Consider the following 18,513-nt stretch of genomic DNA (forward strand, 5'->3'; position numbering starts at 1 on the left):
GCAGTAATTTTGTTAAGCTCATCGTTCTGGCATCTTTCTTACAACAGGGAAATGAATGGGGTTAAGTTAGAGCAGTTTTTCAGATTAAAAACTTCCTAGAATTGTTCCAGATTTGGGAGTTGAAGTCCTTTGACACTAGGAAACCTTATTTTGAAAGGCTCTTTAATTTCAGGAATGTCAGCTTTCAGTAATCAAAAAGCAAGATAACGCTAGTAAGATGTCCAGCGATTGATTTATAACCTATACATTTATTAAGACATAACATGAAAACAGATTCCGCCCTCCTCTATTCTTTCTCCATTGATACTGTTGGAATGTGGGGTTTGTGTTGCTTAGAGCTGCACAGCTCTGGGGATGGTTTGAAACACACAGGTTTGTATCACACCATGTACACCTGGAGCCTGGGCTTGGGTAGGCTGTAATGGTACTGTAGGAATGATCAGTAGGCAAAGGTTTTACAATCTGGGTTCAAACCTTCATCTCTTAATTGGGCCATTAAATTAAATCTCAGTTTACTGATCTCTTAATCATACCAGAGAAGTGTTCACAATGGCAGGCCCTAGAGAAAAGAGACTGCTCCTGCTCCCACAGCAGCAGACATTGAGACTTCACAGGTTAAATTATAACATAATAAACTATGAAGCTGCTTGGAATTAGTGCCCTGTGGCCTGAGCTTTTAAATACTGAACCCTTGAAGCATCATCTTTGAACTGCTCAATAGTGAGCCCTCTGAGCATCAGCTTTCCCATTCCTTTTTTAACCAAAAGAAAAGAAGAAAGGAAGGAATTGGGGGTAATGAACAGTTTCACTAAAGCAGTGAAATCTGCCTCTGCAAATAGCATGAGGGGAATAGTCAAATATCCCTGGTTTCTGATGGTGAACTCAAGTACCACCAGTCTGAGCAGTTCAAGAGTAAAAGAGAATTTTTGTCCTCTTTTGAATCACATATGGGTTGTGCTAGAAAGACATTATTTCAATGATAGTTATCACAACAGTATGACTATTTTCTAAATTTTCCAAATGTGATTTTTAACCTCAGGCTTATGTTAATTTCACTGTCAGTGCAGGAAGCTCCACAGCCCTATTCTCCAATTCCATGCTTTGGGGGAACCTGTTGATAGAAACAGTGGCTTTTAGTCATTCCTATCCCTGATTATTTCCATGCAGACATCATGTCACTGAGGTGAACAGGCAAAGAGCATTTCTGTGGATATGGCTTCAGGTTATTTATCTGCCGCTTAACCAGCTTGTTTAATTTTCTCTGTTTGATTTAAAGCAGTAGCTGATGATCTGTTCATCCCAACAAACTTATGTTGCCATACAATACTTGGACTGGTGAATTTGTTACTTTAAAAAATCCGTATTGATTTTTCTCTCCATCCTTCACTTGGGTGGTATTTGCCATGTGCTATAAGATATAGGTTCTGGTAATAAATTCTCTTCAGAATGGAAGGCTGCAGAACTGACTGGTTGACTTTGCCTCAAAAATAAGAATTAAAATCCTGAAAGACAATTTAGTGCTTCTTAACTTTGAAATAGTTTGTAACATTTTTGTTCAGAAAAGAAAGCATTTATTGTCTAACCTGGATATAAAATGGCTTCCCACTGCCAGAGGGCAGGGTGACATGGTATATTGGGAAGAAATTCCTGGCTGTGAGGGTGGGAAGGCCCTGGCACAGGGTGCCCAGAGCAGCTGTGGCTCCTCTTGTGTCCCTGGAAGTGTCCAAGGCCAGGCTGAATAAGGCTTTAAGCAACGTGGGACAGTGGAAGGTGTCCCTGCCCATGGTAGGGGGATGGAATGAGGTGATCTTGAAAATCCCTTACAACACAAGCCATTCTATGATTCTGTGATAAAATTATACCCTGTTTATGAGAAACTGCTTTATAATGAGATATTTTTTACCCCTATGTAGTGCAGCAAAAGTGGTAATCCCATTTTTATTAAGCATTCCAACTAGAGTGAAAACAAATGTCTTCTCAGAAAAAGGGCCTTCATGATATTCTCATGCTCAGGCCATGTTTGAAAGAGGACACTGTTGGAATGGAAGATCAGGCAACTTCAAGCCCCTGAGCCTGAGCTTTGCTTTTCACCTGTGGGCTGCCAGTAGCCGAGGTTGTGTGCAGTAGGACCCCTGGAGATGCTGTTTGAGTCACCTGGTGAAACCTTGGGCAGCTTTGCCTTCTCTTCTTTGAGCTGTCCACAGGCACAAGCTGCCTGCTCTGTGCGCAGTGTTTTTTATACCCCTCATTCTCTGCTCTGTCACTGTTACTCCTCAAACCCACAGAGGGTCTTGAATCCCTGGGGTGCCTTTTACTGGGAGACAGAAGCGATTTATAAAGATCTCAATAGCGTTAAATAAAAGAAACATATGCTGGCCTTATTAGTAGCTTGTTGACCTAGATTAGCTGTGGGGAAGCTTATAAGCTGATCAGCCATTCCAAAATTGGGAGGTGTCATTGCAATTAGTGGGAAAGGCTGTGACAAAAGGGAAGACAACAATTGTTCTGACAAGGGAAAAGAGAATATTAGTAGCAAATGGGCTCTTGCTGGCATGACTTAGGGATGTAAATAGAATGAAGTTAATTTTTTAAGAGGAAAGAAGCATCCTTTGTTACTAAGAATTGAGTGTATTTGTGGTCAAATGTACTAAAATGCTGCTTTAGCTATGTCAACAGCAAGAGCAGTACTCCATGAGTGCTTGCCTGTTTTTGCCTGTGTGTAACATATGGAGATGAGGTTTTAGGCTGATATCAGCTGTTCCCAACATGGAAATATCATTGAACTTGGTTTAAGCCTGGTTGAACCTGCTGGGGATTCTGAGTGGGCATCTGATGGGACAGTAATACCCTCATCCCCCATCTGGCATGAGCAGTTGAGTGCCCCACATGCTATTGGAAGTGTTTGCAACCCAGGACCCCCAGCTCACAGGTCATGGAGGCTCCCCACATGGACAGATTGGATCAGTGTGAGCCTCGGAGGGATACAGGGAGAGCAGTTGCTTCTCTCTGTGTCAAGGTTTTCTCACACGGAGCAGAGCAGTTAAACTATCTTATTTTCTGCCAGTTAATGGCCACAGGACTCCTTAAAAATGACAGTTTGATTGGTGATTTGGCTTAAAAAGGTATTTAGTATCAAAATACACACCACTGTGAAATCTCAACTTTGTACAAGGCAGTTTACTTTTCCGTGGACCACTTTTTGTGTCTCTGCTGACTTGTAGGCAGCAACCAGCAGGATAGTTCTGTCATTTTTGGGGGCAAGGCACTACTACAACTCATTTGTCTTCCACCATCCAGAAAATGGTGTGGTATTTCGGAATCTTACAAACTGCAAGTTGCTGCCTGGCAGGATGTGTGATTCAAATCAGCATAGAACTGAGGTGTGTTGAAGCCTTGATCCCTTTTTCAGGGCATCCAGAGCATCACACGTGTCACACAGAGCTGGAGTTAGGAGGGAGAAGGCCCCGCTGTGACATCTTTAATTATTATGAATAGCCCTTTCATCGTTACTGTGCCACATAAGCTCTTTGGAAACAGTATAACTTGATAGATTGTTCAAATTGGGGAATTAAACTTTTCTTTTTTGGTGTAATCTTGAAACTGTTGATCTTGTGAATCTCTTCTGACAGAGAAGAAGAAACATCTGAGAAAATCTGTCGAGAAATAACTGTTTTTGCAATAGACTTCCAGTGCTGTTTTACAGATGAATTTGCAGAGTAGACTGCTGAGGTTGTTCTGAGTCGTGTCACTTAAGTTTTCTGCATGTTTAATGCTACAGGAAGCAAAAATGAGAAATCAAGTAGGATTATTCCAGTCCTGCTAATACAATTTTGATTTCTTTTAGCTGGAAAAAAATTTAAGGCCACTGAAATATTTCTGGGTTTTGTCCCACTGTATTATTTAAGAGTTGGATATCTAATGTGGGGGTCATAGAATGGTTGAGTTAGAAGGGACCTTAGAAATATCTAGATGTGATCTTTGTAGCTTTTGTGTTATAAAAAGACTGTTTTATACCAATGAGTTGTCATACATAAGATTTTTCTGAGATTTAAAAACCAAGGGAATTCTGACAGTCTTTTAGAAACTATTATTTGCCATTCTAGTAGAATCCTAGAAACTGCAGTCTTGTCTTCTCAGTTTGTTTTGAATGGAACGTACTTATAGGACGGTGTTCCTTAACAGAAATAGAGGTGACTCAAGATAATGACTAGCTTGAACCTGTAATTTATCCTCAGTTGCAGGGTATTTGGCTCATTAATGCTTTATTCTGAAACAACATGTACTCTTTCCTGTTTAGAAATTTTCCCTTTAGAAAAAACTGTGCACTGTGATCTGAAGAAATGAATAATGAACTTTTAGGGATTTATCTGACAAACTAAAATGGTTCTAAGTAAACATTAGCATGGAACAAAAACTTAGCCAAAAATATAGCATTGATTATATTTTTTTCCTTGTCAGGCTGCTGCTGATTTCACATTTTAACTGATGTCATTATATATGTTTAGTATTTTTCCAGCTCTGCACTGCAGTGAACTAATGTCTCTCTCTACTTGTGTGAAGTCAGGATAGGTATGAGTGGCTACAGGGAGGGAAGCAGGGCTGTGTAATACCCAACTGGCCTGTGTCAGTGCCCTCCAAATGCCTCCTTCCTTTCCACCACACATGGACATTTTCAGCTCAGCAAGGATTTTCAAATAGGCTTTCTAATGGATGTTGGGAATAGAAAATAACAACCTATGAAATTTCTGACTCTCTTAAGTACTCAAACATAGGTATTTCCTAGCACCATGTATTTTCACTGTCATTTTTGTGGCTCTCAAAGACAATATTGCACATTGAATCATCTGACATTTGTAAATGGAGGGTGAAAATATAGGTACAGTCAAAAGAATTGGGATTTAACAATTTTAATGTGCAGCAGGTCTTTATAACCATTAAATGACTCAGCCTGTTTAATGGTAATTGCCTTCAGTGAGTTTAGGAAATAACAGGCTTTTAGGTAAAGTGAGTGCACTTAGCTTTGTAATGAATAAACAAATTTACTACGAGGTTTTGTAGAGGCATGCTGCTGTGACTCGTTAGTTGTGTGCTGGGGTCTGTAAGTACCCCAGTTAGCAGGGGCTCAGATAGATGGATGAGGGATGGATGGATGGATGATGGATGGATGGGTGGGTGGATGGATGGATGATGGATGGATGGGTGGGTGGATGGATGGATGATGGATGGATGGATGGATGATGGATGATGAATGATGGAGGGATGGATGGGTGATGGAGGGATGGATGATGGATGGATGGATGGATGATGGATGGATGGATGATGGATGGATGGATGGATGGATGGATGATGGATGGATGATGGATGGATGGATGATGGATGGATGATGGATGGATGGATGGATGATGGATGGATGATGGATGGATGGATGGATGATGGATGGATGGATGGATGGGTGGATGATGGATGGATGATTGATGGATGGAGGGATGATGGGTGGATGGATGGATGGATGGATGGATGAATGATGGAGGGATGGATGGATGGATGAAGGAATGGATGGCTGGATGATGGAGGGATGGATGGATGGATGATGGATCGAGGGATGATGGATGGATGGATGGATGATGGATGAGGGATGGATGGATGGATGATGGATGGATGGGTGGGTGGATGGATGGATGATGGATGGATGGGTGGGTGGATGATGGATGGATGGATGATGGATGGATGGATGGATGGATGGATGGATGGATGGATGATGGATGGATGGGTGGGTGGGTGGATGGATGGTGGATGGATGGAGGGATGATGGATGGATGAGAATGGATGGATGATGGATAGATGATGGATGGATGGATGATGGAGGGATGATGGATGGATGGATGGATGATGGATGGATGGGTGGATGGATGATGGATGATGAATGATGGATGGATGGATGATGGATGATGAATGATGGAGGGATGGATGGGTGATGGAGGGATGGATGATGGATGGATGGATGATGGATGGATGGATGATGGATGGATGGATGATGGATGGATGGATGGATGATGGATGGATGATGGATGGATGGATGATGGATGGATGGATGGATGGATGGATGGATGGATGGATGGGTGGATGGGATGATGGATGGATGATTGATGGATGGATGGATGATGGGTGGATGGATGGATGGATGGATGGCTGGATGATGGAGGGATGGATGGATGGATGATGGATCGAGGGATGATGGATGGATGGTGGGTGGATGGATGATGGAGGGATGGGTGGATGGATGGATGGATGGATGGATGGATGGATGGATGGATGGATGATGGATGATGGATGGATGGATGAATGGATGGATGGATGATGGATGGATGATGGATGGATGGATGGATGGATGGATGGATGGATGATGGATGGATGGATGATGGAGGGATGGATGATGGATGGATGGATGGATGGATGGATGGATGGGTGGATGGATGCATGGATGGGTGATGGATGGATGATGGATGGAGGGATGGATGGATGGATGATGGATGGATGGAGGGATGATGGATGGATGGGTGGGTGGATGGATGATGGATGGATGGATGAGAATGGATGGATGATGGGTGGATGGATGGATGATGGATGGATGGATGGATGGGTGGATGGAGGGATGATGGATGGATGGATGGATGGATGGATGGATGGATGGAGGGAGGGATGATGGATGGATGGGTGGGTGGATGGATGGTGGATGGATGGAGGGATGATGGATGGATGAGAATGGATGGATGATGGATGGATGATGGATGGATGGATGATGGATGGATGGATGGATGGATGGATGGATGGATGATGGAGGGATGGATGGATGATGGAGGGATGGATGATGGATGGAGGGATGGATGGATGATGGGTGGATGGAGGGATGGATGATGGATGGGTGGATGATGGATGGATGATGGATGGATGGATGGATGGTTAGAGGATGGATGGATGGATGATGGATGATGGATGGAGGGATAGGTGGATGGATGGAGGGATGGATGGATGGATAGAGGATGGATGATGGATGGATGGATGGACAGAGGAATGATGGATGGATGGATGATGGATGGATGGATGATGGATGGAGGGATGGATGATGGATGATGGATAGATCATGGATGGATGGATGATGGACGGATGGATGATGGATGAATGATGGAGGGATGGATGGATGGTGGATGGAGGGATGGATGGATGGATGATGGATGGAGAGATAGGTGGATGGATGGATGAATGATGGATGGATGGATGATGGATGGAATGGATGGCTGGATGATGGAGGGATGGATGGATGGATGATGGATGGAGGGGAGGGATGGATGGTGGGTGGATGGAGGGAGGGATGGTGGGTGGGGCAGCGGGGCTCAGACACCTCTGCCCTCGCGTGCCGTGCCCTCTCTTGCTGCTGTCTCCCGATGCAGGATTTTCCAGGTTCAGGCAGACGGAGATGCAAATGCCTGTGTTAATGAGGATGTCGTAGCATCTCTGTAATCCCTTGCAGAGCCTGTGAATTATCACAAGTGTCTAGCCAAAGGATAAAAGCACCGGAGGTTTCCAAAACAACATTCCCATAGTAGCATCTCTTAAGCTGCCAGGGATATTTGCCTTCCAAGTAACCAGTGCATCTGGGTGATTAAAGCCTTTGCCTTTGCCTGAAACATCAGAACTGAATAGACACTTCCTCTGAGCTCTTTTAGATCTTTTTTGCTTATGGGTCATCAGTTATTTCTGTCTGCTTTTAATATATAAATCCTTTTGTTCTTTCTGATAGAACTTCATCTGTACAGAAGTAATTTGGCCTTTCTGTAGAAGAATCTCATATATTTCTCATTTTGTTTTCAGTCTATCAGACATCTCCAGAACTTGTTTGGCTTTCATTTCCTTGCCCTTCGTCACTATAAATAATTCCATGCATAAAGATAATACTCCTCTCATAAGCCTGTTGTGTACATTTGGCCAGTACTGTGACAGAGTGCTGCTTCAGGGCATGGGAACTTACATCTGTGACACATTATCACAAATAATCGCTTCTTAAGCATTTAAATAATTTTCATCCTTTTCTATGTTGTTATGGCACCTTTAACCCCATGGTGACCCCTTGCTGCCAAACTGCTGTTTTGCAGTAATGTAATTTAAAATCCTGTCATCACTTTATGATGTAAGATATAAATTTAGGGATACTTGTATCTGAAAAGAAGGCCTTCAGGAATGAAATATTTTTAGAAATCTATGAGAATGTTACTTAGAGGAGGACATTAATTAGGGATCAGGGAAGAAGGAAAGTGTCAGCAGTAGAAAAGGATTAAGCCAGAATTACTTGAGAACTGACATATCCATGTCCACAGGACCGGGTAAAACACATCCAAGAGTGCCATGCGTGTTGACTTGTGCCCGTACAAGACCACTGTGTTGGATCACATATGGGAAACTGCATCCAGGTTTTGGGCCAGTAGACATAGCAGAGGGGCTGCCAGACTGGAGGGAGTTCCATGGAGGGCTGCATGACGGCTGGGAGCTGGTGTGGGAAGGTGGGCTGAGGGCACTGGGCTTGTTTAGCCAAGAGGAGAAAAGGCTTTGGGGCAAGACTACAGTAGGAGGTTCACAGAAAGGGTGAGCAGCATTCCCTTGTGTATGAGAAGGCTGCTGAGAAGATGGAGCCAGGCTTTTTATACAGAAGGGTGTGGCAGGAAGATGAGAGAGAATGGTCAGGAGGTTCCAGGCTGAGGGAAGAATGCAATTTTCGTGGTCTTGGCAGAATTGGCACAGCAGCCCAGGGAAGTTGTAGAGTCTGTCTCCCTGGACACCTCTGAGACAACCAGATAAACCCCTGCTCAGGTGTGGATACAGTTTTAGCCTTGCTTTGAGCAGAATGTTGGGCTAGAGACCCCCTAAAATCTCTTTCATATTAATTATTACTCTAAACTAAGAATAATAATTCAAAAAATACTTAAATTGTGTGAAAAATGAGGAATTACTTAAACAGTTTACTGTGCTAACACCACAGTGGCAGAAACTTGCCCCAAAGAAGCCCAGAACATCTTTACATGAACATGGGCATATCGCTCTTTCAAAGCATTCTTGGTACTGAAAAACAAATAGATAATTAGATTTCTGCTGTGGTTCATCAGTACCATAGTTCATCATGTCATCAGTGGCAGTGTACTAAACAGAAATGAAAAGTTCAATCCAAAATTCTATTTTTGCTTGATGTATAAGATGTATTTTACTGTTGCAAGAATCACAGAATCCTAAACTGGCACATGGTAGGAAGGGATCTTAAAAATCATCTCATTCCAACCCTCCATGCCTTATGAAATAACATTAATTGGTGATATTTCAGGCAGAATAGAAATCAATTCTCATGGAGTGGATGATCTAATAAGTTGTTATCATATATTTGGCATTTGAGTACGGAATGTATTTCGGTTGGGCTTGTCTTTGGGAACAGAGGAGTAGTGACTAATAGGACTTCCTAGAACACGAGTTTTTGAACATGAACAGTAATAAAACGCTCACTGCATGTCATGACGTTCTGCCCACGTGTACAGAGGTAGTTTTGTGTGTTGACTAACATGTACTAGTTTAATTAGCTTATACTTTCATTTATTTTTCTTTTAAAGGCTTTCATATTGGCTTTCCTGTAGAGTCGTGTTGTAACTTAACTGACTTTTGAAAATACAGTGATTAAGTCTTCAAGCTCAGGGAAAGATGTTATTTGCTGTGCATTTTTTAAATTCTGCTGCAGAAACAATATGACCTAAATATTTAATCAGGCTTAGTAGAATTGGCGCTTTTTTATTGCTGCAGATTAATCTAGTTTATCTGAGCTAATACACATGGCATGTATGTCTTCAAGACCTTTCTTTTTCTCTATAAAGTTAAAGATTTATAGCTTTCATAAAATCTGGCATTTTTCTTTTGAATCCTGTATGTGCTGTTTCAGCCTAGGTTGTATTTGTAGAGGGCTTAGTGAACACTGGTTTTATACCGCTTTTCTATACCCTGCCCAACTTGCTTCCTTTCTGTGTTGTTAAGATGTTGGCCTGGTGCTGTTTACATTTTTGCCTTTGATATACTTATTTTAAAATAACAGTTCATTTCACTAGAGAAAATATCAACTTTCTAATTTAAACAAATAAGTGGCTTTGCATGTTTTGCTTAGTGCTGTTGTCTTGTTCAAGTCTTAAATTTTGGATGAAGAAATGAATGTAAATATATAACGAATTTCCACAGTTTTTATTTTCAAACTCTTATTTCTGCTAGGTGTTTAGTCTGTGGCTGAAGCCTTATGTTCACCTCTTGTATTAATGTGGAGTTTGAGTTAAATATTGGAAGTGATATGATCACCTAAACCAAAACAATTTCAGTGGCCAGTTAGGATGTTGAAATTTTCAGTGAAACTATGGAAGAATCTTCAGCAGTCTTATTTATTTGTTGATTTTGATTATCTGTTGGTTTCACACAAGGTGCTTGGAGGGCTTCCACATGATCAGGGCGATAACTAAGCTGTGACATCCTCCTGTGCCATGGCATTCCCAGAGGGAAAACCACATGGTGGCCTGCATCAAACACAGCAAAAACAGTTGGTGAGGCAGTTGGGAGGGGATTGTCCCACTTTGCTCAGCTTTGTTGCAGTGCCATTTTGGACACTGTGTGCGGTTCTGGACACACCATCTAAGAAAGATGTGAAGATCCTTGGATGCATCCAGAGAGGGCAACAAAGCTGGTGAAAGGGCTGGAAGTAATGTCCTGTGAGGAGCAGCTGAAGAGTCTGGGCTGGCCTAGTTTGGAGAGAAGGAGGCTGAGGCACAATCTCCATGCTCCCTGCAGCGGCTTCCCAAGGAAGGGAGTCACATTTTCTCCCTGGGATCTAGTGATAGGATTGCATGGGAATGGTTCAAAATTGCCCAGGGGAGGTTCAGACTGGACATTAGGAAGCATTTTTTTACTGAGAGGTTGGTCAAATGCTGGAACACCCTTCCTAGAGAGGTGGTCCATCATGAAATCCCAGAGTATTTTGGGTTAGAAGGGACCTTTAGTCTTATATAATTTCAATGCCCTGCCATGGGTAGGGACACCTTCCACTAGGCCAGGTTGCTCCAAGCCCCATCCAACCCAGCCCTTGGGCACTTCCAGGGATCCAGGGGCAGCCACAGCTGCTCTGGGCACCCTGTGCCAGTGCTTTAGCATGATTTAACTTGGTCATCCCTGGACTGGTCAAGCAGTTAGAGTAGAAAGTTGCAGGTCCCTTTCTACTGAAAATATTCTCTTCTATTCACATAGCAACCTCCACCTTCCCTCTGTCTCTCCATGTCAAGCTCCCATACGTTTTAAAGTGTGTCTTTGATGATTTTGTTTAACTGCTGGCATCAGAATACCTTTACTGACTGGGGTAAGAAAAAGGAAAGAAAACTTTTCTTTGCGTTCATCAAATCTGCGCTTAATTGCAAATAAATGTAGATATACTGGGTTAAGTTTTGTATGTGTGTAGAAATTGCATGTTTCCCCTACGTGTGCCTGGGTGTCAGGCAGCGAGCAGTGAGTACAGTAGAGGGTCTCAGCCTTCATTTTAACTAGTTCTGGTTCAGATAAATTTAAAAAGCTCTCAGGCAGAGGACCAGAGCTCCAGGATTACAGAAGATTGGGATAAATGGGTGAGAGAGTATTCTCACAGCAGTCAGATGAAGGCATTCACCTCTTGATGAGAACAGGCTGCCCTTGCAGGGTGGCAGAGGAAAGGACAGCTCAGAAGCTGGGGAGACTTAAAAGCAGGACCAATTATCCCTTTGAGCAAATTAACTTTTTTTTTTTCTTTTTCTAGGAGGTTGATACAGATGACTAATGTGGTTTATTTGGGGTTTTTTCCTTTTCTTTTTTTTTTTTCTTTTCTCTTCTTTTTTTCTTTTGCCAGCCAATACTGCAGCGTCCTCCCTGTCCCTCTCAATTTATACCAGCTGCTGGGCAAGATTAGACAGTGCCATGATCAGAGAAGGAATCACTAATGGATGCCAGAAACATGAGTAGAAAAAATTCTCAAGTAGCAGGTAGTTTACAGGCTTCTTCACCGATGTCAGGTTCTCTGTGCTGTCTCTTACAGTATCAAATTACTTTAGATATGTTTTTATTCCAAAATTCACATTATTGATGGTTAGCAAGTGAACATTTTTATGGTGGTTTTGGTGTTTTGTTCAATTTTTGCCTCTTTCAATTCTCCATCCTCAATGTGTAGTAGAAAAAGTGAAAAACAAACAAGAAACCTATAAAAATACCTATGGGATTAAATCCTTGGAGCTTTCTAAATGCTGCTTTTTGACTTTATAAAGACTGAATTTGGTGCTTTGCCATGATGCCTGTCAGTTTTGAGCATGTTCTGTTTTCTTAAAAAAGTTTTTGGGTTTCCATGTTTACCTTTCCATCCAGCTGATATTCTGGAATCACAGAGGGTCCCAGCTAATCCAGTATGAGAGATGGGAACCACCAGACAGAAAGGATCCTGGCACTTTAGTCTCCAAAATACTGATGCTGACATCTGTTGCTTTGGATCTGAAAGTTTTGGGGTTTGTGGCTTTCATGGCAAATAACTTTAATAACTTGAAGTTTTAACGAAGCATATGGAATTTTTTAATAATTTAAACTTCTGTTGAATGTTGCTGTGTCTTTTGTGTAGTAAGAAGGCAAGAGAGCAGTTTTATTATTTTCATTACCATGAATAAAGAGAGTGATAGCTTACTGTTACATATGAATAGTTAGCTTTTTTTGATTGGGATAACTCAAGTCCCTCCTAATTTCCCTGACAGAGTTTTGTAACAGGACAGTCTGCCTTTTAGCTTTTAGCAATGGACACTGTCATGTTGTCGTATCAAAATTCAAAACATTGATCAGATAGCTTTTTATATGGGGGATTGCAGTCTTATGAAGTAGGATTTTAGTACAGTATGAACTACAGTTTTGTTCTCCAAGTAAACAGGATACTTGAATAGCACACATGCACACACACACCTGAAATAAAGTATGATTGTCTTTATTTTTTGCAGTAGTGCTTTTTCAAAAATTTCAGTACTGCATTTTAGTTGAAGATCGACTTTTGCTATAAAGGAAATGTGCCCCATAAAACATGCAGGAAACAAAAATTTAGTAGATGTAGCTGGAAACCTCATTTCTGGTGGATCAAATAAGCTTATTTCAAACTCACAAGTAGTCAGTGAAAATTGATGTCAATGTCTCTTAATGTACATTGTCTTAAAGGAACTCTGCTCTTAAGCCTGGATTTTATTCTGATTTACTTCAGACAATTTAATAACAGAAATGCTTAGTCTTCAATTTGAAGTAAGTTCTGCTGGTCAAAGTGGCTATGAACAGCCAGGGAGTTACAGATTGCTCTTGTTGTGGGTCTAATATCAAACTTCTCACTAGACAAATCCAGCTTTGGAAATAGGAATGGCCTATGGAGGGCAATGCTGCTGGCACTTTGTCACCCTGGGTGTGTCTCCAGAACCTCTGGGTGATGTTTTGGCAGAACTTCTTCTCCACCGCATGCTGTCACCTCATCTCACCTTAGGTCAGTTAAGCCTGAATATGGTGATGGTGATTTATGGGATCAGGTCTTGTTCTTCCTATCTCTGGAGAATGTTGACAGGGGTCAAAGACTGTTGCTATCATTTTCCCTGTGGAGCAAGCCTTGGAGAGCTGGGGCTGTTCAGCTGCACAAGAGAAGGCTCCAGGGAGAGCTCAGAGCCCCTGCCAGGGCCTCAAGGGGCTCCAGGAGAGCTGCAGAGGGACTGGGGACAAGGCATGCAGGGACAGCACACAGGCAGTGGCTGCCACTGCCAGAGGGCAGGCACAGATGGGATATTGGGAACCAGGAATTGCTGGCTGGGAGGGTGGGCAGGCCCTGGCACAGGGTGCCCAGAGCAGCTGGGGCTGCCCCTGCATCCCTGGAAGTGTCCCAGGCCTGGTTGGATGGGGCTTTGGAGCAACCTGGGCTAGTGGGATGTGTCCCTGCCCATGGCAGGAGGTGACACTGGATGAGCTTTAAGGTCTCTTCCCACCCAAACCATCCTGGGATTCTACAGTGGAAGACCCATTCAATTTCTTGATAAATCTAACAAGATTGAAGAGCTGGAAGGAGTTTTCTAGTAAGAGGCCTGGTTAAATACAGTAAATGGTAACAATGGACTTAGAACCTTTTAAATATTCAAAGCATCATCATTTGAAATTATGCTATTTATTCTGGTTTTGGAAAAAAATATGTGGCCTCTCTGGGTAGCTCCGGCTTGTGGGTTGAGGGTTTTCTTTAGTATGGGACCCTGTAAATCTTGTAAACCTTGTCCATCCCTGGCCTATGGATTGAACAGAATAGCCTGGCTTTCTCACAGCGTGCTATGGTCAGGAAAGCAGAAAAGGCACGAAACCTTAGGAAATTACGTCCTTGAAGCTTCTTCATCTCCTGACAATTATCATGTCTGCAAATGAAGTGCCAAATAGATGTTGTGTTCTTAAACTTCCAGAGCAAAGATAGGACTGATTTAACCCAGTAGTGAGTGTTGTTTAAAGCAAAGCAGAGGGAGGTATTGGTTTTGATGCAGTCTTGGGCTTAGAGCCCCACTGATTGCACCAATTAGCTGTTGGTGGCACTCTTTTTTGTCCTGTTTTTTGCCCAAGGTACACAAATGTCTCAGGAAAGAGTATTTCAGCCACATATGAGTATGTCACATAGGGATTTAGAGAGACACTAACCTGTGAAATGCAGGTGGTTCGGTGCATAACCCCTGGGCCAGTTTTCAACCTATGAAGCCATGAAACAATGGGGTTTTTTGATTTGGTGAGAATGCTGGAGCCTAGAGTTCAGGTGTCGTTGATTCTTGCCAAAGTCAGCAGAAGAGACCTGATTTCATTTCTCCATGGGAAACTTTCCCAGTTTAGCACTCCATGGGCATGTCTGTCCTGGAGAGAGCCATGTCCCCTGTCTGCAGATGAGAACAGCAGAGCCTGGCTGGACCATCATGAGCTGACCTTTTTATCTCACAGTATACAGGGCTGGTTAAAGCACTTTCTGGACAACTTAGAAGCACAGCATCATTAAGGTTGGAAAAGATCGCCAGAATTACCAAGTCCAGCTGTAGGATCACTGAGACACATCATCACATCACATCATCATCCTCGGCACACCCTGGGCTGTGCACCATTATGCAGTTAAATATTTTCTGTACAAACCCTATAATAAAAGGTAGTTGTGGTTATATTTTCTTTGTGCCTCAGAGTTTTCCAGTGATGCAGTTTGTTGCAGGTGAATTACGCTAATGAATTTATTTTCCTTTCCATTATGAGTGGGAGGATATCCTCTGCATAGGCATAGGCAATATATCACTTACTCAGGTGCATTCAGGGTTGCTTAATATCAATTTTAAATGTTTTATTGCTTGCTCTGTAGTTACTTCATAGAAGTGACTGTAGTTCTTCATAGAAAAGCTGGCCAGATCTTAATAGAGTAACCCTGTTATGATTAAGCATCACATTTGAGCAACTAGAATTAAATACAGGAATGCTCCACCACTGAAATCCCAGACTACAAGAGCAGTTCACACTGATCAATAGTTCAGTGTGATTTTTTTTCCCCTTTAAGTCAACTGTCAGTTTTCATGAAAGGCAGTTAAATTTTGTGAATGTTCTTTGGTCTTTTTAAAGGTAACCTTTGTAAATCAGGGGCCAGTCTCCTGCATTTATTGAGAGAGATAAAACATTTCTTAAGATGATACCGGGAACAAAAAGCTGGGGGGAGGAGGGAGAGAAATGACACACGCACCCAAAAGAAGTCCAAATTTTTATGTCTAATGTGTGAGACTTGGCGAATTCCCCGTGCAGCAGTGACGGAACCAGCGTGTGGGCACAGGGGCAAACAGCTCCCTCTGTTTCTTGAAACTGTTTGTTTTATGTCAAACCGCTCCATTGCTTTCTTGGCATTTTCCATTGACTCTTGGCACAAAAGCCAGGGATGTTAAACCATTACTTAGCTTTTTTAAAGGAAAACACCTCTTTTTTCTGTTTTGTCTCCCTCTACCCTTGTCTTTCAGTTATACCTGCCGCCACTTGCGGAGATATGTGTATGTCTTGGACAAACTGTATTTCCCCCACTCCCACTGCTCTACGCTGCAGCATTGCTTCTCGACCCTCAGTGACAATGGAGAGGAACTCTTGTCTTTAACTTGTTCTCACATTCTCAGATCCTATGCTTCCAGGTTATTAACCTCTCCTCTCCATTTACTGCATGCTGCATGCCCTGTGACTGATCTGTGCATGTTTTCAGTTAACTGATGAATAATTTTAATTTCTAAGGGGATAGTTTGTGTCTTTATGACATCCTTTAAGTATATTCTAAAAAGTGTGTTAGAAATGGGAGTCTACTAATAGTTTGGTTTGTCTTTTTAAACTTAGAATACAAATTCTTTGGCCATTGGAAGCTTTGAATGCTTTCTATGTTAAAGTATTTTAATCCATTTCCAAGGCCTTTACAGAAGAATTTGAGCTGTGATTCTCAAAACTTCCATTGCAGTTGCATAGTTTGTTTGGAATTGGTGCAGAGGTTCCATGCAAGTGTCTAATACTTCTTGACACCCATTGTTTTATTTGTAACGTTGTCTATATAATTTGCTTTTCAAGAATAGAAATGATAGAGCTTTTGCCTCAAGTTCAGGAAGTTTTTATGGAAGTTAATCACAGGATTGTTTGTGCTGGAAAAGCTCTCCAAGATCGAGTCCAAACATTACCCAGCACTGCCAAGGCCACCGCTGACCCATGTCCCCAGGTGCCACATCCACACAGCTTTTAAATCCCTCCAGAGATGGAGAATCCATCTCTACCCTGGGCAGCTGTGCCAGTGCCTGGCCACCCTTGGGGTTAAGAAATTTTTCCCAGTATCCAACCTAAACCTCCCCTGACACAAGTTGAGTCCATTTCCTCTTCAATTGATTGTTACTTGTGACAATTAAAGATCTCTCCTTTTTTGTATGTCTGATTACTTTTAATTATACAGAATAAGAATTATGAGAATCAATCAGCCCCAGATCCTTGTTTGTGATAGGAAATTATAGACACTTTACAGAAACTGTAAAAAGGGTGAATTTAAAAGTAAGTCCTACTTGCCATACCCATAGGATTTCTCGTAGCTGTTTACTCCAAGTAAAAATTAAAGTTTTACTATTTCATTGTTAATGCTGTGGATAATTAAATATATTAACCTAGTCCCTAGAAACTTTGGGAAAACAAGGAAAAAATAGCGTGACAAAATTGATCAGAACATGGAAGGCATCCAGGGTGGAAACGCAGCTTCCCAGCTAAGCCAGCATACAATAGCAAGGGACCACACAGTAAACATAAGTAAAACCAGCTTGATCGTCAAGGGAAGAAAATACGGCATGCAAGCTGAAATAGCTCTTTTTGTACAAAAGAAAAAAATTATAGTAGTACATAATGATGGAGAATTACTCTGAAGATCTCAACAGGACGTGAAAATCTAGCTGTCCCAGGGGCATTCTTCAGATTAATTTGGAACAGGGATATGCTATTAAAGTAGTCAAAAGCCTGAGATTTCAAAGGCTTATTTAAAAATGAATACTAATAAGTACAGTCTACACTACAATCTTCTTTCAGATGTAATGTTTACATGTAGACATGATATCCTGAAAATGTAAAATAAATAGTGTCATTCTTCCAGCTTGTTTCCATGAAATTTTGGTAATTCTGTACAGCAACAGCACTACACATTAAGCTGACAAAATCATCCTTGGGAGACTAAGCGCTTCTCCGTGGATATTGCATCTTTCAGGTGTTCTGTGGATGAAAATGAGCACTCATAACACTGTATGTGTTTTAATGGAACAAGCTTGTGAAGTTTTTAGAGCAAAAGCATTCATCTAGTTACTCCTCACTTACCACAACTGATGGAGAAATTTTTTATTGGTATCACTTTCTGAAATGGGGCTTATGCATCAATTGAGGTATTTTAGAGTACATCAGTCTGGGAGATTGTAAAATCTCAGATTTTCATTGCAGGTTATCTTTTTCCGAGGTAGGAGGAGAACAGAGGATTTGAAATAGAAATTACTGCTGCAAAAATATAGAGGTAGCAGTTTTTTATGGCTAATTCTCTATTGTTGTTTTGATATTGGATGATTAGAGAAATACGCTCAGGAAATTTGCCTAAGTCTGTAAGTAGCATTGAATACAACAGCATAATTGAAGTGTCAAAAGCTTTTTGTTTGAATCCATGCATCCATCCTCTATTAGGTACTACAGTGTTTTATTGTGTGATCAGCCTGTTTAGAGAAGAGATGGAATTTACAAATTACTAAAGGCAGAGGATAATTAATTATGGTGATTCATAAATCACCACCCCCTCATCCAGTATTTCTGGCAAAGAATATAAATTTTAGTCCAGAGCAGCAGGTCTCTAACGATGCTCTGATACCCACAGATGGTGCTGCCTGTCTT

At 41.8% G+C, this 18,513-nt stretch overlaps 1 protein-coding gene and 1 long non-coding RNA gene across 11 annotated transcripts in view; one reads left to right on the top strand and one right to left on the bottom strand.

The window, feature by feature from the left end:
• The window catches only part of DYM (dymeclin), a 210,710-nt gene that overhangs the window by 101,943 nt on the left and 90,254 nt on the right, over window positions 1-18,513 (top strand). For 5 of the 10 annotated variants that reach the window (XM_068177388.1, XM_068177390.1, XM_068177389.1 and 2 more), the window contains one exon: window positions 16,098-16,262. The exons of the other annotated variants lie outside the window; for them this stretch is intronic. In XM_068177388.1, the coding sequence (XP_068033489.1) occupies window positions 16,098-16,262 (165 nt within the window). The remainder of the gene's footprint in view (window positions 1-16,097; window positions 16,263-18,513) is intronic. 10 annotated transcript variants of the gene reach the window in all.
• On the bottom strand, window positions 1,911-3,414 carry LOC137465384 (uncharacterized). Its single transcript, XR_010994632.1, has 2 exons — window positions 2,155-3,414; window positions 1,911-2,033 (listed from the first exon to the last, which is right to left on the bottom strand). It is a non-coding gene; the product is annotated as an uncharacterized lncRNA (long non-coding RNA).

This window comes from Anomalospiza imberbis, chromosome Z (genome assembly GCF_031753505.1).
Source record: "Anomalospiza imberbis isolate Cuckoo-Finch-1a 21T00152 chromosome Z, ASM3175350v1, whole genome shotgun sequence".
Taxonomy (NCBI): Eukaryota; Metazoa; Chordata; class Aves; order Passeriformes; family Viduidae; genus Anomalospiza; species Anomalospiza imberbis.